The sequence below is a fragment of the Passer montanus genome, unplaced genomic scaffold, assembly GCF_014805655.1.
Source record: "Passer montanus isolate IOZ18808 unplaced genomic scaffold, ASM1480565v1 scaffold22, whole genome shotgun sequence".
Taxonomy (NCBI): domain Eukaryota; kingdom Metazoa; phylum Chordata; class Aves; order Passeriformes; family Passeridae; genus Passer; species Passer montanus.
In genome coordinates this window covers 247,720-267,765 of record NW_024366815.1, presented here as the reverse complement: position 1 = coordinate 267,765, position 20,046 = coordinate 247,720, and the positions used below count along the sequence as shown (strand labels likewise).

Here is a 20,046-nt window from a genome sequence, read left to right as displayed (position 1 = left end):
ACAGAATTGCTGGGCCATGGAGAGGGCAGGAGGCCAGCAGCACCTGGGCAGGAAAGAGATGCAATCTCAACACCCTTCTTTCCTGACCTGAGAGGCACAGCAAATAAAGGAAAGCAGATGACAAAAGCTATCCCTGTCAGTCTCTTGCTGGGTCTGGCTTGACAAGGGCTTAGCATGAATTGTGTTTCCTGGCAGTGTGTGGATGTGCTTTTAGAGGGATATCCGCTGGGTAGCGAGGGACAACAGGGCTTGGTCCACATCATGGAGGGGCCCAAAGCGAAGGGCAGGACTAGATAATGGCTTTGGGCATCCCCAGGAAATCCAGCCCATTTTGGTAACAGCAATGAGACACATCCGGCTGCTCTTCAATTTGTGTTGGAGAAAATACAGCAAGCCAGGAAGAAACTTCCTGAACACTTTGTCTGCTGCATTAATATTTGCTAGCTTCTACAGCTGTCCCTCAGGCAGGCGTTCAGCCACTGGCAAAAGAAATTACAACTAGTACAAATGGTGAGCAGCTAATCCCATACCTGGAGAAGACCCTGATAACTAATAATGTGTGCATGCATGATCATGTGTGTTTCCTCATTGTCATAAACATGAACCCCCCATGGAGATGTCAAGAACCTTGTGGCTTCCCCAGCTGCCACGCCAGTACCATGCAGACTATGGAAGGGGACACACCAGTGACATAGTTTATCACTGTGACTTGAAGAGAATGGTGAGTTTGAGCTCGAGACCTGGAGGTCTCCTCTGTGTTCCAAGGAAGTGATGGAGGTGAGGGAACACAGTCCAAACCACATGATTATTCCCAGCCCACCACAGCCAGAAGTCCTGCAGACCCTCCATGGATGAACTGGGGAGACCCACACCACCTCTCCCAGTGCATGTACCCACCCAAAGGACCAAACACAGCCATCCATTTTGTCAAACTGCTTTAATATTTGGACATAAAGACAGGACAGAGCCAGTTAGGCTGTGCACAAACAAGATCCCCTTGAGCAACAGTGCAAGGCTGCTGAGCTTCCCTTCTCAGTTGAGGTGTGGGTTTGGCCAAGATGCAGTTCAGCTGATGACCGCATCCTGAGCATGCCAGTGGGGTGCATGTGTTGGGTAGGGAAAAGGGATAGGGGCTTGCGAGGGCAGCTCAGAGGTTGTTCAGCTCCAGTAAGGTCTGGTCCAGGACCTGGTGTATCCCCACGTTCTCCTCTTTGGCACTGGCCAGGCTCTCTGTGAATACAAGGGACACCCAGCCACGCACACAGACACAACCCAAATGTACCCAGGTGCAGCAGGAGCCACACACACCACACCAAGCACACACACACACACACAGATGGACATTTCAGTACAGCAACGATCCCCAGTCAAACGGGGCGTCCCCTGCGGAGCATAGTCCACACAGGTAGCCCCATTTCTGGCAGGGATGAGTCCAGCCACTCTGGAATCTGCCAGGGAAGCCAGGCCAGTCAGGCTGGTCACTGGGACAGGCAGTTACCACTCTTCAGCATTTCCATCTTCCCAGGTTGCCCCGTTGCCCGTGGCTGAGCACTCTGCAGCACAGGTGCTGCTGGCAAGTACCATTATTTGGCATCACCACTGGCCAGCTGTGGGCACGTGCACAAACCCTCGGCCAGCAGAAGCGGAGAACCAGTGCCTGCTGCATGACCCAGCAGTGCTCCGAGAAGAAAAGAAGTGAGAAAGCAGCCCATTAACAGCCCAGGAGAGTGGGCAGAGGACAACAGAGAGATAAGGAGCAGAGCTAGCAAGGCTACAAGGATAAGCTCTGCCAGGCAGCCTTGTGCCAAGGCAGCCTCCCTCTGGTGTTCACTTCCAAACGGCATCCTGCTTCCCCCAGAGATGGGGATGGAACAAGACTGCTGTCCACCCAGCCCCATCTCCCAGTGTGCCCTGCTAGCCTCTTCCCTTTCCCAAGTTTGGGGCAGCAGGTGCTGCTGGATCCCCAGCTCTTTTCCCAGCCTTCCCCACACCCTCCAAGGACCTCTTTCTAAGGGGATCCATCCTGCACAATTTGGGGTGACCAGAGTAAGGAGGAAGAGGCTGCCCACTGACTCCCGGGACAAGGGGAGGAAGGCAGCAATACAAGCCACTGCATCCCTCCCCAGCAGAGCCAGGATGGTGCCAGAGGACAGCCATCACTACGTAGGCATCCCAGGACATCCCAAAACCCTTCATATCTCTCCCACAAAAACTCATCAACTCCAGAGGGGCGCCCTGTCCTGCCCAATCAGGGTAGTTACCCCTATGAGGATAAGGCAAGGCTTCACACCCTGCCTCACCCCAGTGGGGAGGGGTTCCCAGCCTGGAGCCAGCCTGGCCAAAATGGGGCAGGGAGGCTGGGCCGGGGCCAGGAGCTCTGGGCAGCTCAGTTGTTAAGTTCAGTAAGGATGACCCGCAGCTCGTTAGTGAGAACACGGTTTCTCTCGGCCTCCTGCTGAGAGCGCTCTAGAGAAAATGGAGACATCAACGCAGCACAGGAAAGAGAGAGAAAAAAGTGAGTTAGTGAAAAGAGACAGCATTTCTGAAAGCCTTTGCTGGAAAAACCACAAGCCAGCCAGCCGTGGCGGGCTACAGCTGGACTGACAGGAGGCAGCCAGTCCAGGTGCAGGGACAAGGCTGTAGGTCCATCAATTTGGAAACTGGGTTCTGGGACAGCGTAGGGTGGTGAGGAAGGAGGAGGTGGATCAGGACCAATTTAGGGATCACAAGAGATCATTACTGAAGGGTAGCACCAGCCTCTTCACCAAGGGAAGGTGATGCAGGAGCTATGACAGGGATGAGATTGCTGCTTTGTAGGCAATGTCTGAGAGTAGAGACACTGGACAGGCAATGGACAGGACCAGGTCTAACCCTGACATTTCACACCAAAAGACTCATGGAGAAGATGGCATGAGATGGGGAAAGCTGCATACGAGAGTCAGGGGGTGGCTGGGGTCAGCACAATGGCCCCATCCTGCTCAGCCTGGAGCCTCTTGGGTCTCAGCCACAGTCAGCCTGGGGGCCTGTGGCTGTGAGCTGCCTGCAACCACCTCCTACCACACTGCTGACAGTACCCACATGAGACAGGCAGGAGATGAGGGATAGAGTGGCATGAAGAAAACAAAGGAGAAACCAATGTTAAAATTTTATTGATATCAACTCATTAACCCAGAGGGACAGAACACAAAAGAAAAGTCATGAGATGCAAACTGAAGAGCAATGTGCAAAGGACAGAAGGGTGAGGGAGGAGTGAGGGTCGCCTGCCTGCCGGGGAACAAGGTGTCTGCACAGTTGGATCCAACCCTCCATCCCCCAGGCCTGAGCTTTGGCAGTGGAGGTGCCGCTTCCCCAATGCAGGTCATCCCCATGCTGGGGCCAGCAAGCAGCACCAGGGGACTTTGCTGGAAGTATATGGGGGGGGAATGGCCCCCCAGCCCTGGAGCTGCAGGGTCCCCAGTGCTTCTGCTGCTGGGGAGCCAAGGAGGGAGCTGCTGGAACAAAGGGCTTCTGGGCACAGTCCTGATCCCCAGGGCAATGCTGTGGCATGGGCCTACAACTACACTGTCCAGTCAGTATGTGGGGCTGCTCTCCTGCCCTTAACAAACAGCTCTAAGCAACTACATCTTGTCTCCCCAAAGAGGGGTACAGCGGGAACACCCCGGGTCAGCTCCTGTCCCAAAGGAGCTGATGGACAGGCACAGGCTAGGTAGGACAGAGGAGGACAGAGAGGGTAGGGAGAGAGGTGGGATGGCCAGGCAGGCAAACAGCCAAACTGGGGAGAGACAGGCAGGGAGCAGGTGCAGTGCTGGTGCCCAGCGTGGGGCTCAGAGGGAGGTGATGTCATTAAGTGCATTGTCCAGCTCCTCGCTGATGGCTTTGTACTTCATCTTCTGCGCATACACTTCATCTGCAGGTGAGGGCAGGCAGGGAGCAGATGGTGGAATAGAGTGGAGGACACAAGGTGGAGAGAGAGAGTGGCTGTGAGCAGCGGGCTGAGGGCAGCAGGGGTGTGTGGGCACAGGCAGCGTGGATGTGACCCTATTGCCTACCCGAGGGCAGGGCCCAGACCCCAGGAGCTCTGTGCTCCCACACCAGATGCCGCAGCATCCAGCCGCTCTGCTCCCAGAACTCCTGACCACCCCTCCCTCTGGCCAAGCACTGTCCAGCCCCACCAGGGGCATGGTGTGTCCAGTGCCACCCCACCAAAGAAGGACACGGGGCTGGTGGGGACATTTTACCTTCTAGGTCATCAATGGTTTTCTCCAGCTTCGCCACAGACCTCTCGGCAAACTCGGCCCGGGTCTCAGCCTGCGGGAAGCACAGAGGGAAAGGGTGAGATGCAGGACACAACGGGTGGTGCAGGCTGCACTGCACTCCAAATCTGCCCCATTTGCATCTCTGGTACCCTTCTCCAGAAGCCCTCCCATGAGAAAGGCAAGGGACAAGAAGTGACTAAGGCTCCATGAAGCCTCACACCCTAAATCAGAACAGACTAATGAAAGTCATCCCAGACCCAGGTACCTGCTATGATGCTGGGCTGCAATTTAGGAAACTCTGAGAGGACGTAGGCATAATGGGGTCAAAACCCATTCAGGATAGCAAGCACTGATTCAGTGGCAGCCCTACAACCCTTACCTCCTTCAGCTTTTCCCCTAGAAGCTTGATTTCCTCCTCGTACTTATCCTCCTTGGTGGAATACTGCAGAGACAGAGACAAGCACCTGTGAGTCCCCAGGCATGCCTCCAGCTGTCCTTCACCCCAGCAGGAGACCGCAGCATTCCCAGACCCCACGCGTTCTTCCCACCCTAGCAGCCTCACTGGGTCCTACCTTGTCAGCCTGGGCCTCCAGGGACTTCAAGTTGTTGGTGACAATTTTCAGCTCCTCCTCTAGGTCACCACATTTACTACATCCCAAGCAGGGCCGGCAGGAAGGGGGGAGTGGGGCCAGAGGGCAGGAGAGAGGCAGGAGCAGAAAGAACAGGCACGGGGAAGCAGGAAAGAAAGAGAGAAAACAAGTTGAGAAAGGAGAAAACTCAGTGCAGGTGGACCAGGAGCAGAGCCACTGCGAGCAGGAGCTGCCAGGACGCATCTGTTCATCCGTTCCTTGTGCTTCCTTGCACGGATACCTCGTGCATCACCACCAGCCAAGCCCTCGCTGGCCCCGCCAGGGAAGCAGGGATGGAGGGATGGAGGAGCGTGCCCGGCCTGCACCTGCTGGAGAGGGGGGCGAGGGGAGGCTGGTGCTGGAGGCAGTGGTGCAGAAAGGAGAGAGGTGGCTCGCATGGTTCGAGAGACAGCGACAGAGAGAGGGGGCTGCTGCACATCGCCCCACGCCCCTGCCCCAGTACCTCTTCCTCTGAGGCAATGAGGGATTTGAGAGACTGGTCCATGGTCCGCAGCTCCTCTTCCAACTGTCTCACTCGGCTGGGGTGGAAGAGGGGCACCCCGGGAGGGGGACAGCAGAGAACAGGGTCAAGGATGTGATGCCAGTGGGTTGGCACACCCCTACCCCCAGCCTGCAATCCCAAAGACCACCCCAGTGACAGACCCTATTGCTTCCAGGGACAGACATCCCCATCCCCATGTCTGCCAGGGATCTGGGACAAGGGCTGTGTGGGACCCCTGCATGCTGCCCACCAGGAGCCCCACTCACCTCTCCGCCACCTCTGCCCTCTCCTCTGAGCGCTCCAGCTCTCCCTCAAGAACAACCAGCTTACGGGCAACCTGTTGTTGGCAGCAAGTGACCCTTGTTAGCCCTGTGCTTGCCCCAGCTGGGGGCACAGGGCTATAAGGAGATGGCTCTTGGGGCTGCCAGGGTGTCAGGACTGGGGAATGGGGCACACACCTCCTCGTATTTGCGGTCAGCCTCCTCTGCTATGTGCTTCGCCTCCTTCAGCTGCATTTCCTGGAGTTCCATCTTCTCTTCATCTTTCATGGCCCTGTTTTCGATGACCTTCATGCCTCTGAGGAAAGACCATGCCAGGAGATTTTATTACTTGTGGGTTGAGATGTCATCTACACATCCTGCCAGCCCATCTGCACATTATGTATCCTAACCACGCCACCCTCTAGCTTCAGAGACACAGGACATTGCTCAGGGAGGATGCCACCACAGTAGGATCATACCACCAGTACCCCAGAAATGCTCCTGTGCAGAATTACAGTGGAGCTGGCCTCAGGACTATGTTCCAGAGTGAGGTATGGCTATGGTGCCACTCAAGCAGGCAGGTTCTGAACCCATATTTGAGGGGAAAAGGTGCCCAGCCCAGGATGAGCCAGCCACAACTTCCACAAAAACAGCCTGTCAGGCTGGAAGGCCTTAGGAAATACCAGAAAACATCCTGTGGCAAAGACTTTCTCATTCAGGGTGATGCTCACAAACAGGCAATCACCAAACCCTCACAGAAGGAGCTCCTGGAGATTCTCCTCTCACTTAGATGCTGTTGCTCTAACTGATCTTTGCCAATGGAGGGAAGAGCTCCCATAACTGCCAGGAATGCTGTGACATGTCTGGGTGCTCCCATACAACCTGAGTGCCCTTGCCTGCTCAGCTCCAGTCTGGGAAACCTACTTGCACTGAGGATGGTGCAACATAAACCCTGTAGTAGCCTTTTTGAATGAGGTTGTCTTGTCCTCAAATCTGACTTTAGTTACCAGCACAGAGGTTCCCTCTTGGGCTCTTATTTTGTCCTTTAGCATGTATAGCTGCTCTGGGAAATAAATTATGCTCATATTGTCCTCTGGCTTTGGTTGCAGTCTATTGCTTTTATAAATATCAGATAAAATTTTTCAGGATGTTATGTGTGCTCTGGATAAGAGTGTCTGTATCTGAGGGACTTCTTTGCACTGTGGCTTTGCTCTCTCCCTTTGAAGTCTGCAGGAACAGCAACCCCAATAAGGTCAGCTCAGAGGGACCCCACTGCAAAACTAAGCGGGCTGTCTGCAATCCCCGGTGACCTGATACCACTCCCACTGTCCCCCTCCATCCCACCTCTCGCTCTCATCAGCCGCCTTCTCGGCTTCCTCCAGCTTCTGCAGGGCAGTGGCCAGACGCTCCTGGGCGCGGTCCAGCTCCTCCTCTACCAGCTGGATACGGCGGTTGAGGGAAGCCACTTCAGCCTCAGCCTGGGGGAAAAGGAACCCCTCAGTCATCCCATGTCAAACACATACACTGAAAAACGCATTTTCAACGATTACCCCTATTTACCATCCAGAACGCCCCGTGGCACTGTGCAACAAGCCCATGTTCACTGGAATGGCATGCCTGACCATGCATTCCCTTGCCTCTCTATGGGGTTATCTCTATCCCTAGTGGCTGTTTGATGCTGGCTTCTCCCAGCCTTGCCATGTGCAGCCCCACCATGTCCTCACACTTCCAGCTCCCGCCCTGGAGTGGGACAGTGCACGTTCGCCGGGGCAGGGTGGCCATAGCAGCCGTGTCGTCACAGGGATGGTATTTGGGGTTTGCAGAGCAGTGAGTAAAGGGGGAGGAATGCCCTGTGCGGCTTCGCTCCCGAAAAGGAGATCGGAGCTGCTTGTGGATTTCCTGTTTACAGAGGCGGCAGAGTGAGCCGGGAGCTTCTCCTGCAGGAACCCCAGGGCCCTGTGCAACAGGGCAGCCTGAAGCCAAGCACGGAGCCCCCCCAGCTGATGTACAGCACGGTGCCGGGGGCAGTGGAGCGAGTCGCCCTCGGCAGGCTGGCTCCTGGCCAAGATGAGGCTGGCAGGACCAGAGCCCTCCCTTTCCCAGGCTCCCCACGCACAGGGCTGGGAGCTGGGGCCGGCCAGGAGCAGTGGCCCTGGCCCTCCGCCAGCCTGTTGACGCCTGGCCTTGCACTCTTTCCATTTGGTAAAGGCCTCCTGCTCCATCGCCACAGTCAGGAAATGCTGCCTCAGCAGCTCTCAGCCCTGTTTCCCACTAGGAAGGCGCAAGGAAGACAAACCCCCTAAATATCAAGGGATGGGTGGCAATAAGACCTCACTGTGAGGAGCAGCTCCATGCACCAACCCAGGAGACAGAGGCTCCTGCTTATTCACAGCCTGCAGCAAGACGGGCTGGCTGCAGTGCCTGGACACAGCCAGCCTCATGCTCCAGCATTGGGAATGCCCCAGGGAATACTAGCCAAGAACAAGAACTATGGGAGTGGCAAGGGTCTGTCACCCTGCACGGCCCCACTGAGCACCCGCAGTCCCCTGTGGGGAGTTGGCAGGGTGGGGACAGGCGCAGCCAGCACCTCTTTGAGGTGGCTGCCAGCCCCACACCTGCCAGCCCCACAGCCACCTCCGCCCCATGATCACCCTTTCTACAGACACCCAGAGACCTCGTCCCTTGCCAGACTGCCCAATGGGGAGCTGGAGCTGGCACCCACAGGTCAACACCCTGCCTGCAGCATCAGCCTCACTGTGTCGGTAGATTTTTTTTCCCAGGGAATCACCCCCCAAGTGGGTCAGAGCTGTCCGGACGGACACTTGGGAACATGAGCTCTCCCGGCAGCTCCCAGTGACCAGGGAACCCGATCTGAGGCTGCAGGAAGGGGCCATTTCCTCCGCACACAGCCCGAGTGACAACAACCCGGGTACCGCACCCAGCTCTGCCGCTCCTGATATGGTGAGAATGTTGAATGAGTGGGCATAGGAAACAGAAAGAAAGGGAAAAAAAGTAAGCTCCAACTACAAATACAAACCAGGAAAAAGCTGCAGCTCGGGCATACCATCCTGCTGCCAAAATGGAAATTTTGGCCTGAGGCAGTGTGAAGGGGTGGCTTCTCCCCACGAAGGGACAGGCTGGAGCTAAAGCTCTGCGGCCCGAACGGCAGAGTCCGCTGGAAGCCGGACAAGAGCCTGGGCGTGGGATTCTGAGCTGTGCAGCCGGCCGCCGAGGGAAGAGACCGGTTCCCAGGAGGCGGCGATCGCCAGGCAGGGCTGGCCGCTGCCCGCTCCCGGCCAGCCGGGAAGCGCTGCGGAGCCCGCGGCGCGCAGCATCCTCTCTCGCCAGACCGGGAGGAGGGAGGCGGCCCGCAGGCAGCGACGGTCCCGGGCTCCTTGCCCCGGGGCTCTCCGGCCGGGCGGCAGCTCCCCGCGGCTCCCCGGGAGCCTCCCGGCACAGCCCGGCCGCCGGGGCTCGGCGGGGCCCGCCGGATGCGATGCCGGCAGCGGGGCCGGGGGATCCCGAGGAGCCGCCGGGGTGCCCCCCGCGCCCCCTCTTCCCATTCCAGCGGCCCTTACCCGCTCCCGGGCCTGCCGCTCGGCATCGGCCTCCCGCTGCAGGTGCTCGGCGCGCTCCTCCGCCTCGTCGGCCACCTGCTGCAGGCTTTGGATCTTCTTCTTGACGGCATCGATGGAGCTGGCGCTGGCCATGGCGGGGGCTGCCGGCGGGGAGGCCACACCGCCGAGCCCTTTGTGGGATCCGCCCGGCTCGGGCAGGAAGCGCTCAGGCAGCGGCCGCTCCCGCCGCCCGCCCTGCCTCCATCCCTTCCTGCTCCTCCTCCTCCTCCTCCTCCTGCTGCTGCTCCTGCTGCCTCGGGCCGACCGGCTCCGCCGCTCCCCCGGGCTAGGCGTGCGGTGCTCACCCACGGCAGGAGAGAGCTCCCACGCCGGGAGGGATGCGCAGTGCCCCTCGTCCCAAATAGGACAGAGGGTGCCCCGGGCAGGGTGCGCCGTCCTCCCCAGGCTTTGGTCGCTGTCTCTACACCCCCGCCAAGGCAAGATGCACAGCCGCTCCTGGGCAGGGCACAGTGTCCCCCCACCCTGGGTCAGCACGCATGGTCCCAGGTGGATGCATGGTCCTCTGAAGGGGTACATGGTACCCCAGAGAGGGCTCACAGTGGCCCCAAGGCAGGGCACACACTTCTCTCTGTGCCCAGGATGCATGCTGCCCCCCGGGCAGGGATGCACAGTCATGCTGAAATCCCCCAGAGCAATGGAGAGGACCCCAGGGAAATAGACTCTTTTCCAGCAGTCCACGGAGTCTGAGAGTGCTGGAGCCTGTCCTGGGGAGCCCCATGGCCACAGGAGCAATGTACCCCTGCGTACTCCCCAGGTGCTGCCCTCCCCAGACATTGCTGCAGAGCTAAGGAGCGTTGTGGACTTTTTCCTTATGGGAAGTCAGCAAGAGGCAGGAGCAGAGCCTGCTCCTGGGCATCCTCCGGGGGTACCTGGGCTGCAGCCAGGTGCCCAGCATCCATCACGTTCAGTCCCTTGGTATCCCCAAGGTGACGACCTGTCCTGCAGCCCCACAGAGACTCATGGGGCCCATGGAGACTCTGGCATCTCCTGCCTTGGGGACTGTGCCCTGTGGGGGAGGTCAAACTTCCAGCTCCTGGCTCTCCATCCTGGCTGGGGCACATGTCTTGATCCATCAGAAGAAGCTGGAGCTGCTGGCACTCAATCCTCCCTTAAGATGTACTGACAGCTCCCTGGCTGCACTTCACACCTGCCTCCAGGAATGCCAGCTCCCAGGCTGACCTCACCAGCTGGCATCAACTCCAGGGCCAGGGGTCCTGGGGGTGACTCAGCCCCACTGCTATCTGCACCCTGCAGATCCGTGTCCCCTTGCCAAGAGGCAGCGGAAGAGGCGATACTGTGGGTCCCCGGGGAGCACACAGCCTGGGGCTTGGCCGTGGGCCTGGCTGGTCCTGCCCCTTCCCACCCCGAGGCCTGGATGTCACTAATGCACCAGCCAGGACATGGGGGCCTGGAGCAGAAACAAGGGTTCCTGGCAGCAGTGGGGCAGGGACGAGCCAGCTGCAGGCAGAAGGGGGACAGGTTAGGGGGCAGCCACCCTGATCCCCTAGTACCAGGCTAGGTGCCTCCTGCGGTGGCCCCACCCCGAGATGCAGTCACTTCCCAGCAGAGTCCAGTTCCCTCCCACCAGCTCAGGGAATCGCCAAATAAGAGCAAAGTCTTGGCTGGGGAACGCAGCTGGGGCGGGAACACGGGTGAAGCTTTTGGGATCATGGCCTGGGAACGGCAGAGTTTCCCTAAGGCCCCTCCAGGATGGCTGGGCACAGGCCTGTGCTGGGGATGTGGGGCGGTGGAGAGGGCTGTTCTGGCCTAAACCTCGTGTCCCAGCTGCACCGTTTCCAGCAGCCCTTGCCCATCCTGACCTGGGCACCATGGGCTGTCCCTCCTGGTGACCAGAGGTTCTACGACCGTGGTGGGCTCACAGAGCTGCTGTGAAACTCTGTGGAGTTGCTGATCAAGGGTCAGGCTTTCCCTGCTCTGTGCACTGACACCTCTCCAAGCGCCTGGGGCAAAAGCATTTGCACTCTTTAGTGCAGTCCCCATGGCTTTCCTGCCCCACCACCCAGTGCCAGCAGCAGGGCAGGGCCATGCTGAGTTGGGTGTTTATTCTTTTAAGACATTGACATTTTTTGCCAAGAGCAGGAGGCTGCCTGGATCGCTGGTATGAGCCTGAGCCTCCTGAGGAATTGGGACGCACTGTACTCACAGGCACCCACTGTCCTGGCAGCCAGGGAGGACTGGGGGTGCCTGGGGTGAGAGTGCTCTAGGGGTCCACCCAGCGCTTCCTCTGCTGGAAGCAGGAGCTGTGCTGCACCTCGCGGCAGGGAGGAGGTGACACCAGCCCTGGCACTTAGAGCTGTCAGCACATTCAGCTCCCTGGCGTGGATGGGTGACTCCCAGAGCCCCAGACATGGTGCAGCCTGTCCAGGCTTTGGCACGGACCTGGGAGGGCTGTGCTGGTGATGGAGCCCTAGCCCTGATGCAGCCAACCTCCAGCCTGACACAGCTCCTTCACCATGGCTCCTGCTCAGGCCCTTCCCCAGTGGCTCCCATCCACTGGATCTTCTGGTATGGCACTCTCCATGCTGAAGCCCACAGATTTGCCAAATTGCTGTGGACCGAGAGCAGCGAAACACCCTCCCTGCCCAGGATGGCATGGCACAGCCCACTGCCAGCAGCAAACCCCTCCACACCCCACTGCTGACATCTGCCCGGTACCACTGTGTGCCCCTTCCTCTGAGCCCTGCACTGGGAACATCACATCCACTCTCAGCCACACGGAGTTTGCCCTGTCCCATACCAGCACAGACCCAGCCAGATCAGTGTGAACCCCACTGCACACAGCAGCCACCTTGCCCAGCTTGGCGTGCTAGGTTGAACGTGCCCTTCCAGAGGATTCTCAGTGTTTTAAAGGAGAGGCATCTGTAGGATCAGCAGAGAGGTCTGAGGAGACCCCTGGCAGCTGCCCAGGGGCTCTGGGCTGCCACAGGGCTGGTGTTGCCACTGCTCGTCCTTGTCCGCTCACCCCTGTCCTTGGCGGCGGCCTCAGAGATTTGACGCATCTCCCCCATTTAGCTCCATAAACCAGCTGGGATTGAATTTTTTGTTCTCAATCCTGAAAAGCCTGGCCATGCCCTACTGGCTGCACTCCAGACGGCTCTCCTTTAGCTTCTCCTCCAATTTCCAGGGTTGGTTTTCATCAAAGAGGGGCTGGCTATCAAAAGGAGTATTTATTTATAGGGTGTCAAATACCCTGTGTGGCACCACAGGTCGTTATACCCCATTCCCAAGCGGCCCCGTGGCCGCACACAGCTGTTCCACCCTTCATCCTGGCCAGGCACAAGCCAATTTCAACACCTTCCTAACATCTCCCCAGAGGGATCTATTTCCCAGGAGAAACATCAGTCATGGCACTAAATAAAACTCTTCCTGGCCTTGCCCTTCTGAGGGTACAAAGTAGCACACTGGACCCCAAATCCACCCAAATCCCCGTCCATACACCCCAAGCATTCTTCCTTGCAGCCAGCACTCAGCAGCTAACCACAGCAAAAGATTTTTCAGTTTCTCTGACCTGCCACAGTTTAGCAAGCACCACAGCTTTTCCTACGAGCATTGAGGAGGTGCATGCCTGGGGACTTGTGACACAGCTTGGGACACTTGTCCCCGTTACCTTTGGGGAGCCAGGCTGTAGGCTACCCACAGGGTTCAGGAGAGGACCAGCAAGAGCACTGCTCACCGCAGTGGGCCTGGCCCCCCCACCCCACGCAGGACCCATCAGCCCGGTTCAGTGTCAACATCGAAGGAATGGGATCCTGACAGTCTTCCCCTCGGACGCTTTCCATATAAGGGCCCCCTCTTCCTTTAACCCCCCCCGAGGTCCAGAGCCTGCGCAGGGGAGGAGCTGCTGGCGTGCCTACTTACATCTGTAGCTTTCTTCTCCGCCTGCTCCAGCTTCTCCTGGGCCTCCTTGACAGACTCGGAGTACTTCTCCACCTCATCCTCAGTGCCCTTCAGCTTCTTCTGCAGGCCCTGCTGTTCCTCCTCCAGCTGGGGAAAGGACAAAGGGTGGGGTTCAGGGGGGATGGCAGTGCCTGCAAGGCTGGAAGGGGATCTGTCCTCCCATCCTCCTCCTGGGGACACCCAGCCTGTGTGGGGCACAGCAGGAACACATGGACATGGACGTGTCCTCTGACAGCTTTGGGTCTACGGTCCCTGGGGGGCTCTTGGTGTACAGCAGCCTCCTGGACCCCCATCATCCCTGACCCTGGTGGAGGTAAGGGGGTGGTGGTCTTCTTCCCTGTATAGGGGCTGGAGATCTCCTGACATGGGGACACAGCTCTGGGGGACACCAATCTGAGTTCCCATCTCTCTGTGATTGCGGTGGGAGCGCGCAGTCTCCAGGGTTCTCCCTGGCACAGGGACAGGGAGGTGGAACTGGGGTGTCCCACTGAGATAAGACATGTTTGGGGGGACCAGCATAGGGGGTCAGGGGAAAGAGACTAAAGTGTTGGTTCCTGGGGAACATGGGGTGATGTCCCTGGGGACATGGAAAGGTCTTGAGGGCTGCCAATCCCTAGAGCTGGCATCCACAAGCAGGACACCCAGTGGGGCAAGGTCCTTGGGCCAGGACATGCTTAGGACAGGGGACTCCAGGCTGGAGAACCAGTGTGGGGAGATCAGTAGGATTGCATGATCCTAGAGAGTGCACTGTCCCCAGGCTGGACGATCAGTGGGATGGCATCCCCAGGGTTGGGCACCCAGCGGGACGGGCTTTCCAGGACTGGACAACCCTAGGGTGGAGGGTCCCCAGGCTGGACTCCCAGAGGAACGGGGTCCTGGGGCTGGACACCCCTGGAATGGAGGGTACCCAGGTAATGCCGGGGAAGCCCGTGGGACACCCACCTGCTTGCAGCGATCCTCCGCCTGCTTCTTATCAGCCTCCGCTTGCTCGGCGCGGTCGATGGCATTCTCCTTGTCCAATTTCAGCATCTGCATCTTCTTCTTGATGGCCTCCATGGTGGCGGTGTGTCGGCGGCGAGGCGCGGGGCGGCAGAGGGACGCGGAGCACCGGGAGCGGCGGGAGCACCGGGAGCGGAGGGAGCACCGGCACTGCCTTCCCCGCCCCGCCGAGCTGCCTAAAAGCTGGGGAGGGGCCGTGCCGGGCGGGGGCTGCCCCGGTACCTCCCCCGCCGCCCGCCAGCACCTTTTAGGGACTGGCTCGCCACCGGCCCTCGCACCGAGCGGGACGGGGGGGCCGCCCCCGGCGGGCATCGCCGCAGCCCCGGCGCCCGGCACCCACCGGGAGCAGGGCGAGGGACACCCCGGGTCACGGCGCTAGGGACAGGCCGGTGGTACTGGGCAAAGGCGCCCCGGGATACTGTGCTGTGGGTAGCCTGGTGGCGCTGGGTGATGGACACCCCGGGGCAACGCTGTGGTGGTAGCCCTGGACCCTGGATGGGGGCACTGTGCGAGGGGTACCCCAATGGCAGCGGGCAGGGGACATCCTGGGGCACCGAGTATGGGCACCCCAGTGGCACTGCCCCAGCTGGAGCTGTCCTCATGCTAGTGCCCGAGGTACACCACGTGCCCTGTCACAGCACCCTGGGGCCTGAGGGACCCTGCCTGCTGGCACTGCCCTGGGGACACCTCAAGGGCTGGCATGGCACTTGGGAGCACCAGTGGGCTGGCACTGAATTGCAGGGGACACACTCAGGCTGTGATTGCACTGGGGGATGCATTTGGCTGGCATTGCCCACATGGGGAAAATCCCCCAGGGGAGAACTGAGCAGAGCCCCTGACTTTCCCGTCCAGATGCTGGTGGGGCAGGAGGGCCAGAGCTCTATGCAGACTTCTTGGCACCCACCTTCCTTCTGTCTTGCACCTAGGTGCCACTGTCCCTGGCACCCACAAGGACACCTGGCACATGCACAGCCCCTAGATTGGCATTTTAGAGTGACACAGGGCATACAGGCAGCTCACTGTGCCTCTTCATCTTTCTGCTCTAAATAAACTGTATTCCACAGGCAAAAAAATGCAAACCCTTCAAATCCCAGCTCCTCCAAAAATAACCTGTACTTTAATAACGATCGTAAATGCTTCTGGCACATTCCCAGCTGCAGGGTGGGCTGTGGGTCGGGGGGGCTGGAAGGAGCTGGTGGAGGGGCCATGGGAGCCGTGTGGCACGTGTGGAAGGCTGGGATGGGATGGGATGGGATGGGGACAGGAGGGGTGCACAGGCTCCCCCAGCCCACTGCCCCTGGGCTGCAGCCAACCCTTGACACAACTTCTCAGCACCAGTGCTCCAAGAAGAGAGGAACAAAAAGTTTTTGACAGCTGGAGAAAGTTCCTTTTAGGAGCCCTCCAGCCTGGATGGTGCAGGGCATAGGAGGGGTGGGAGCAGTCAAGGACCAACAGGCTGCTGGCTCCATGGGGAAAGCAGAAGAGCCACTGCTGGACTCTGGAGAGAAGCTATTAGTACTGATAAATTAGGCACATATTTGGACAAGGAGAGTCTGTAACTGCCAGCGTGTGGCTTCTGAGGGGAGGGGGAAGATTCATCTCCCATCATGCCTGGGAGAGAATAATTGTTTTTCTGCGAGATGTTTCAGCCTGGAGCAACTACATTGGCTTGAGCAACTTCATGTGCTCAGTGCGTGGGGCAAATATAATGAAGGAAATTGCCCTGGAGCCAGGCCAGCCCTCAGATGTGCCCCCAAAGGATTCTGTTCTCCCTCTCTGCCCCATAGCCATGTCTGATGGACACTGCTGGAATCATCCAGGAGCCAAGGTCCATGACTCTGCGCTTAAGACTGACCTCTGTGGTAACCTGTGGGAAAAGGGACTGCAGGGGGGTGTGGGTGAACATCCCTCCCTTTGCTGCCCCATGCCCAGGCTTCTTCTGGGCTGAGGTCTCCAAGGATGGCAGTCCCCTCCATATTCCAAGCCAGGGTCAGACCTTACTCCCGAGGAAAGGCTTGTCCTGAAAACTAATGTGACCTTTCCAGGTGCAATCTCCAACTGCCCCATTCCCGGGCTCCCCAAGAAGCTGGGACGTGTTTTGCCCACCAACCTCCAACTCAGCTGAATTTGGATCCCTGCAGTGGCCTGGCACCATATGACTGGATCATCCCAGCTCCAAACCTCTGAACCTGCCTGCCAAAACAACCCTTTGATCAGTGTGTGAGATTAAGGGGCGGTGGTTAATCACACCCCCGTGTCCCTCCCCTGGGATTTATGCCACCACCTCTTGCTTGTACCCAAGCTGGAGGACACAGCAGTGGATATGCTTACAGCCCTGTGCAGGGAGTGCTGGAGCTCCCGTCTCCCCAGGATGCCAGGATGAGGCCAGAGCTGCTGCCACGCTGTGCCCGCTCACTGTCCTTGCTGGGCACTCCAAAGGGCCCCATGTCCAAGCTGGTACCTGGGTGAGAGCCTGGGTCAGGCCAGTGCAGATTGTCAGGGGACAGCTGGGAGGACTGGGATGCCTGTGAGAGCCACAAATCCACCCTGGAGCCTGGCCAGGGGTAAGTGTCTTAGGAGAAACAGCCCCTCCACACCCCCAGGGACGTGACCACAGGGGGACGGGGTTTGCTGTCCGGGATACTGCAGGATGCTGCCCTTGCCACTGATGCTTGTAGCTCACACCACCAGGAACAGCCCCAGAGGCAAAGGACACGTGCCAACCTGCCTGTGCCCCTGCTGCACCCTGCAACGTCCCTGTTGCACCCCACATCACCTCTGCCTGCCCTGCCACTGCTTAGGCCCCCCAAATCCCTGCTGAGTGACAGGGTGGGAACAGGTGGGGACACGCTGGGGCAGCTGCTGCCCGCACAGGTTGGCTCTGGGGGGCTATTTCGGGGCGTGAGATCAACGCTGGCAGCCGGGAAGGCTCCGGCCACATTCCCAGACCCACACCACAACAGACTGTTGCTTCCCCACTGATGGCCCACCAGTGACTGTGGGGTGGGAGTCACCCCACCCGCACCCCTATCGCACCCTACCCAGGAGTGTATTTGGCTGGTAGCAGGAATGGGGCCAGGAGCTGAGCTCCACACACAAACAGCCCCCCTGCCTTCCCTGAAGCCCAAATCCCCAAGAAACAAAATCCCCAAGATCCCCTCCTGCAGTGGTGGCCCCCGGCAGCACCTGCGAGGCCAGCACATGGCTGGCAGCGGGGGTCCGGCCTGCCGGGTGCCTGGGGCTGGACGTGCCTCAAATATTTTCCATGCTGTATAAGCACCCGTGGTACACTCCCCCCTCCCTCTGCCGGGAGGGAAGGCGCCCAGGCCCCCCTGCCCTCCCCTTCTCCTGGAGAGGCCCATTGATACCCAGCTGGCAAGAAAGCAGGAAAACCAGATTTTATTGTTGAGTGCGTCTTTCTGAGGAGACACTGGCATCCCCCACCCCACCCCGGAGGCTTAGGGAGAGCTGGTTTCCTTCCATCTTTAATATGGGATGCTTAAAGTATCAAAATGGTGAGAGAAGCCTCAGCGAGTGCAAAGGGGAAGGGACGGGGGTCCCGGAGCCAAGGAGGGGTGGGATGCTGGGCTACGGGACCCCGGCGAGAGCCGGGTGTTAGTGTGCAGGGCATGAGCAGGCAGGGAAATAAATGAACTTTGGAAGCTGCAGGCTCAATACTAGAGAAATGGAAAAGTTACAAAAATACTGCAGATCTTGGAAAACAATGCAGGCACTTGGGAAGAAGGAGGAAGGCAGAGCTGGCTGGGGCCGCAGTCAGGGGGAAGCCCTACAGGAAGGCAAAAAACAGCTCTGGGGGGGTGAATTCATCGCATCATCCCCCATCCTGAGTGGAGGCACTGTGGCTTCCAGCCCCGCTGCTCCACAGAGGGGCCTGGGCTGAAGAAGATAGTCATGGGGTAGACTCAGGGCCTTCCAGAGCTGCAGAGGAAGATTCAGCCAGCAATAAGGCATTGGAGGTGAAAGGCAGTTCCACGCGAGAGCTTAGCAAGGGGCGGCTGCTCCCTGCACGCCATCGCACAGGAGAGGGCAAGCCACCTGCCTGTCCCCATCCCGCGTGGAGGAGAGAAAAAAAGGGGCACAAAGAGGGAAGGAAGAAGGCACAAGTAAATATCCCCTTGCAGTGGAGAGCTCTGTGGGCCCGCACCCCGGGGCTGGCGGGTGAGCCCTGAGCCAGTGCAGCCCCGGCTCCCACCCCAACCGAGTCCCTCCGAGCGCTCTGATTGTGCCTTGGGTGTGCATGGGAAGGTGGGCTGGGCAGCAAAGCGGAGTTGCTGGTGCAGCACCGGCTTGGAGGGGCAGCTGAGTTAGTCCCGTTGCTCTGGGTGCGGGCAGAGCTCTGGTCTAGCCCAGCCAGCCCTTTGCTTGTGGCGGGTCGTCTTAAATAGGAGCAGGCAGGTGGGCAGGCGGCAGTCTGTGCGGCGAGCGGAGGGCGTGCGGCTCAGTTCTGCTCCTCGTCCCGCAGCTCCGAGGGCAGGAACTTGTACTGCTGCTGCCGGATCATTGCCAGCTTCTTCCGCGCCTCCTCCAGCTCGCGCTCCTTGCGCAGCATCTCCTCCTGGGCGGCGATAATCTGCCAGGAGAGAGCCCCGAGGTCACAACTGCCTGCCACAGGGATGGCCAGAGCCTCTGCCACAGCAGTGTCAACCCCAGAGCTGCGTTCTCTGGCTGCTGCTTCCCTCCCATCACAGCCACTGCCTCACTGGGCATGAGGACTGTTTGTCCCTGGGCAGGAGCACGGTACTCTGGACATAAAGCAGAACAGCAGAGCTTCTGGGCTCTGCCCCATGTGCTGCGCAGAGACTCTCAGCTGCAGGGAGCCAGCACTGCGACACCCCACACTAGGCAGATCTCGCCCTCTACCCACTGCTCTGCTTTTTCTTGTGTCACAAAGGATACTGTGGGCTCTGCACCTAGGAGCAGCCAGGGCTTTACACTCCTGGGAGCATGCACCATCACCCACAGCTGCTTGTGGTGGGATAAGGTGAGGCCTCATTGTTTAACTGGTGCTCAGTGGTGTGGCAGCAGCTCTCTGGCCACAGAGCAAAACACAACTTTCCCAGGCATTGTTTGTGAGAAAAATTTGTGAGAAGATCAGAGAAAAGAACAAGAAACAATTCTTAACTTGCTGCACCTGGTATTGTGAACATGTGGAATGTGTTATGGAGATTTGTTTACCAGAGGGTGGTTTCTTAATTAGCCAATGGTGATGGTGTTTGGACTAAAGGACCAATCAACTACACCTGTAGTGAACTAAGGTATAAAAGTATGGGTTTCTTAATAAAGATATATTAATCAGTCTTCTGTAATACATGGAGTCTGTGCCAATTATTACCCGGCTGGGGGCCCGTTGCAGTGATAGAGTGGGATGGATGCACTCACAGCATTTTTGTGAGGCTCTCAAGACATGACCTGTGCCTGCTTTCTAGGACATGCTTCTGGGACTGGCACACACAAGTTGTGGTGGCACCTAGAGCTGCTCCTGCCCTGAGCAGCCTCACTCCTCACCTGTGCAATTCCTCCGACCATCTTCTCCTTCACCACCACCGTTTCATCATGGTCCTGGAAGGCAGCTGCCTTCTGCGCTGCCTTCACCAGATTGTCTGATGCCCTCTTCACGGCATTTCCAGCGGCCTGCAGCAGGAAGGAGGAAAGCATCCGTGTGAGTCACAGCCCCAGAGTATGACTGCCGTCCAGGGGTGTGAAGGAACTCCTGCCCCAGGCTGGGCAGCAGGCAGGACTGGCAGCCAGGAGAGCTGGGAGCTGCAGGCAGGGATTCCTTTACATGGCTCGCTGCCTTGTCACCCGCTCATGACCATTTCAGGC

At 58.8% G+C, this 20,046-nt stretch overlaps 2 protein-coding genes across 17 annotated transcripts in view; both read right to left on the bottom strand.

The window, feature by feature from the left end:
• Window positions 1–918: 918 nt before the first annotated feature.
• Window positions 919–14,368, bottom strand: TPM2 (tropomyosin 2). 12 transcript variants are annotated; one of them, XM_039709724.1, is made up of 9 exons: window positions 14,146–14,363; window positions 13,165–13,290; window positions 6,992–7,125; window positions 5,846–5,963; window positions 5,654–5,724; window positions 4,829–4,904; window positions 4,636–4,698; window positions 4,239–4,308; window positions 919–1,230 (listed from the first exon to the last, which is right to left on the bottom strand). In XM_039709724.1, exons 1-9 carry the CDS (start codon window positions 14,257–14,259, stop codon window positions 1,148–1,150), a joined length of 855 nt encoding a protein of 284 aa, XP_039565658.1. In that variant the 5' UTR covers window positions 14,260–14,363; the 3' UTR covers window positions 919–1,147. The 12 variants fall into 12 exon arrangements, with proteins under 12 accessions (XP_039565658.1, XP_039565656.1, XP_039565664.1 ...); XM_039709722.1 differs by lacking the exon at window positions 4,829–4,904 and adding an exon at window positions 5,349–5,424 and having other exon boundaries at window positions 14,146–14,360; XM_039709727.1 differs by lacking the exon at window positions 919–1,230 and adding an exon at window positions 1,237–2,466 and having other exon boundaries at window positions 14,146–14,368.
• A 3,217-nt stretch (window positions 14,369–17,585) lies between these two features.
• Window positions 17,586–20,046, bottom strand: part of TLN1 (talin 1) — a 34,750-nt gene continuing 32,289 nt past the window's right edge. For 3 of the 5 annotated variants that reach the window (XM_039710036.1, XM_039710039.1, XM_039710041.1), the window contains 2 exons: window positions 19,729–19,854; window positions 18,662–18,793 (listed from right to left, as the gene is read on the bottom strand). In XM_039710036.1, the coding sequence (XP_039565970.1) occupies window positions 18,662–18,793; window positions 19,729–19,854 (258 nt within the window). Of the gene's footprint in view, window positions 18,794–19,728; window positions 19,855–20,046 lie in introns of all 5 variants that reach the window. The other 2 variants (XM_039710040.1, XM_039710038.1) reach the window with 1 other exon arrangement.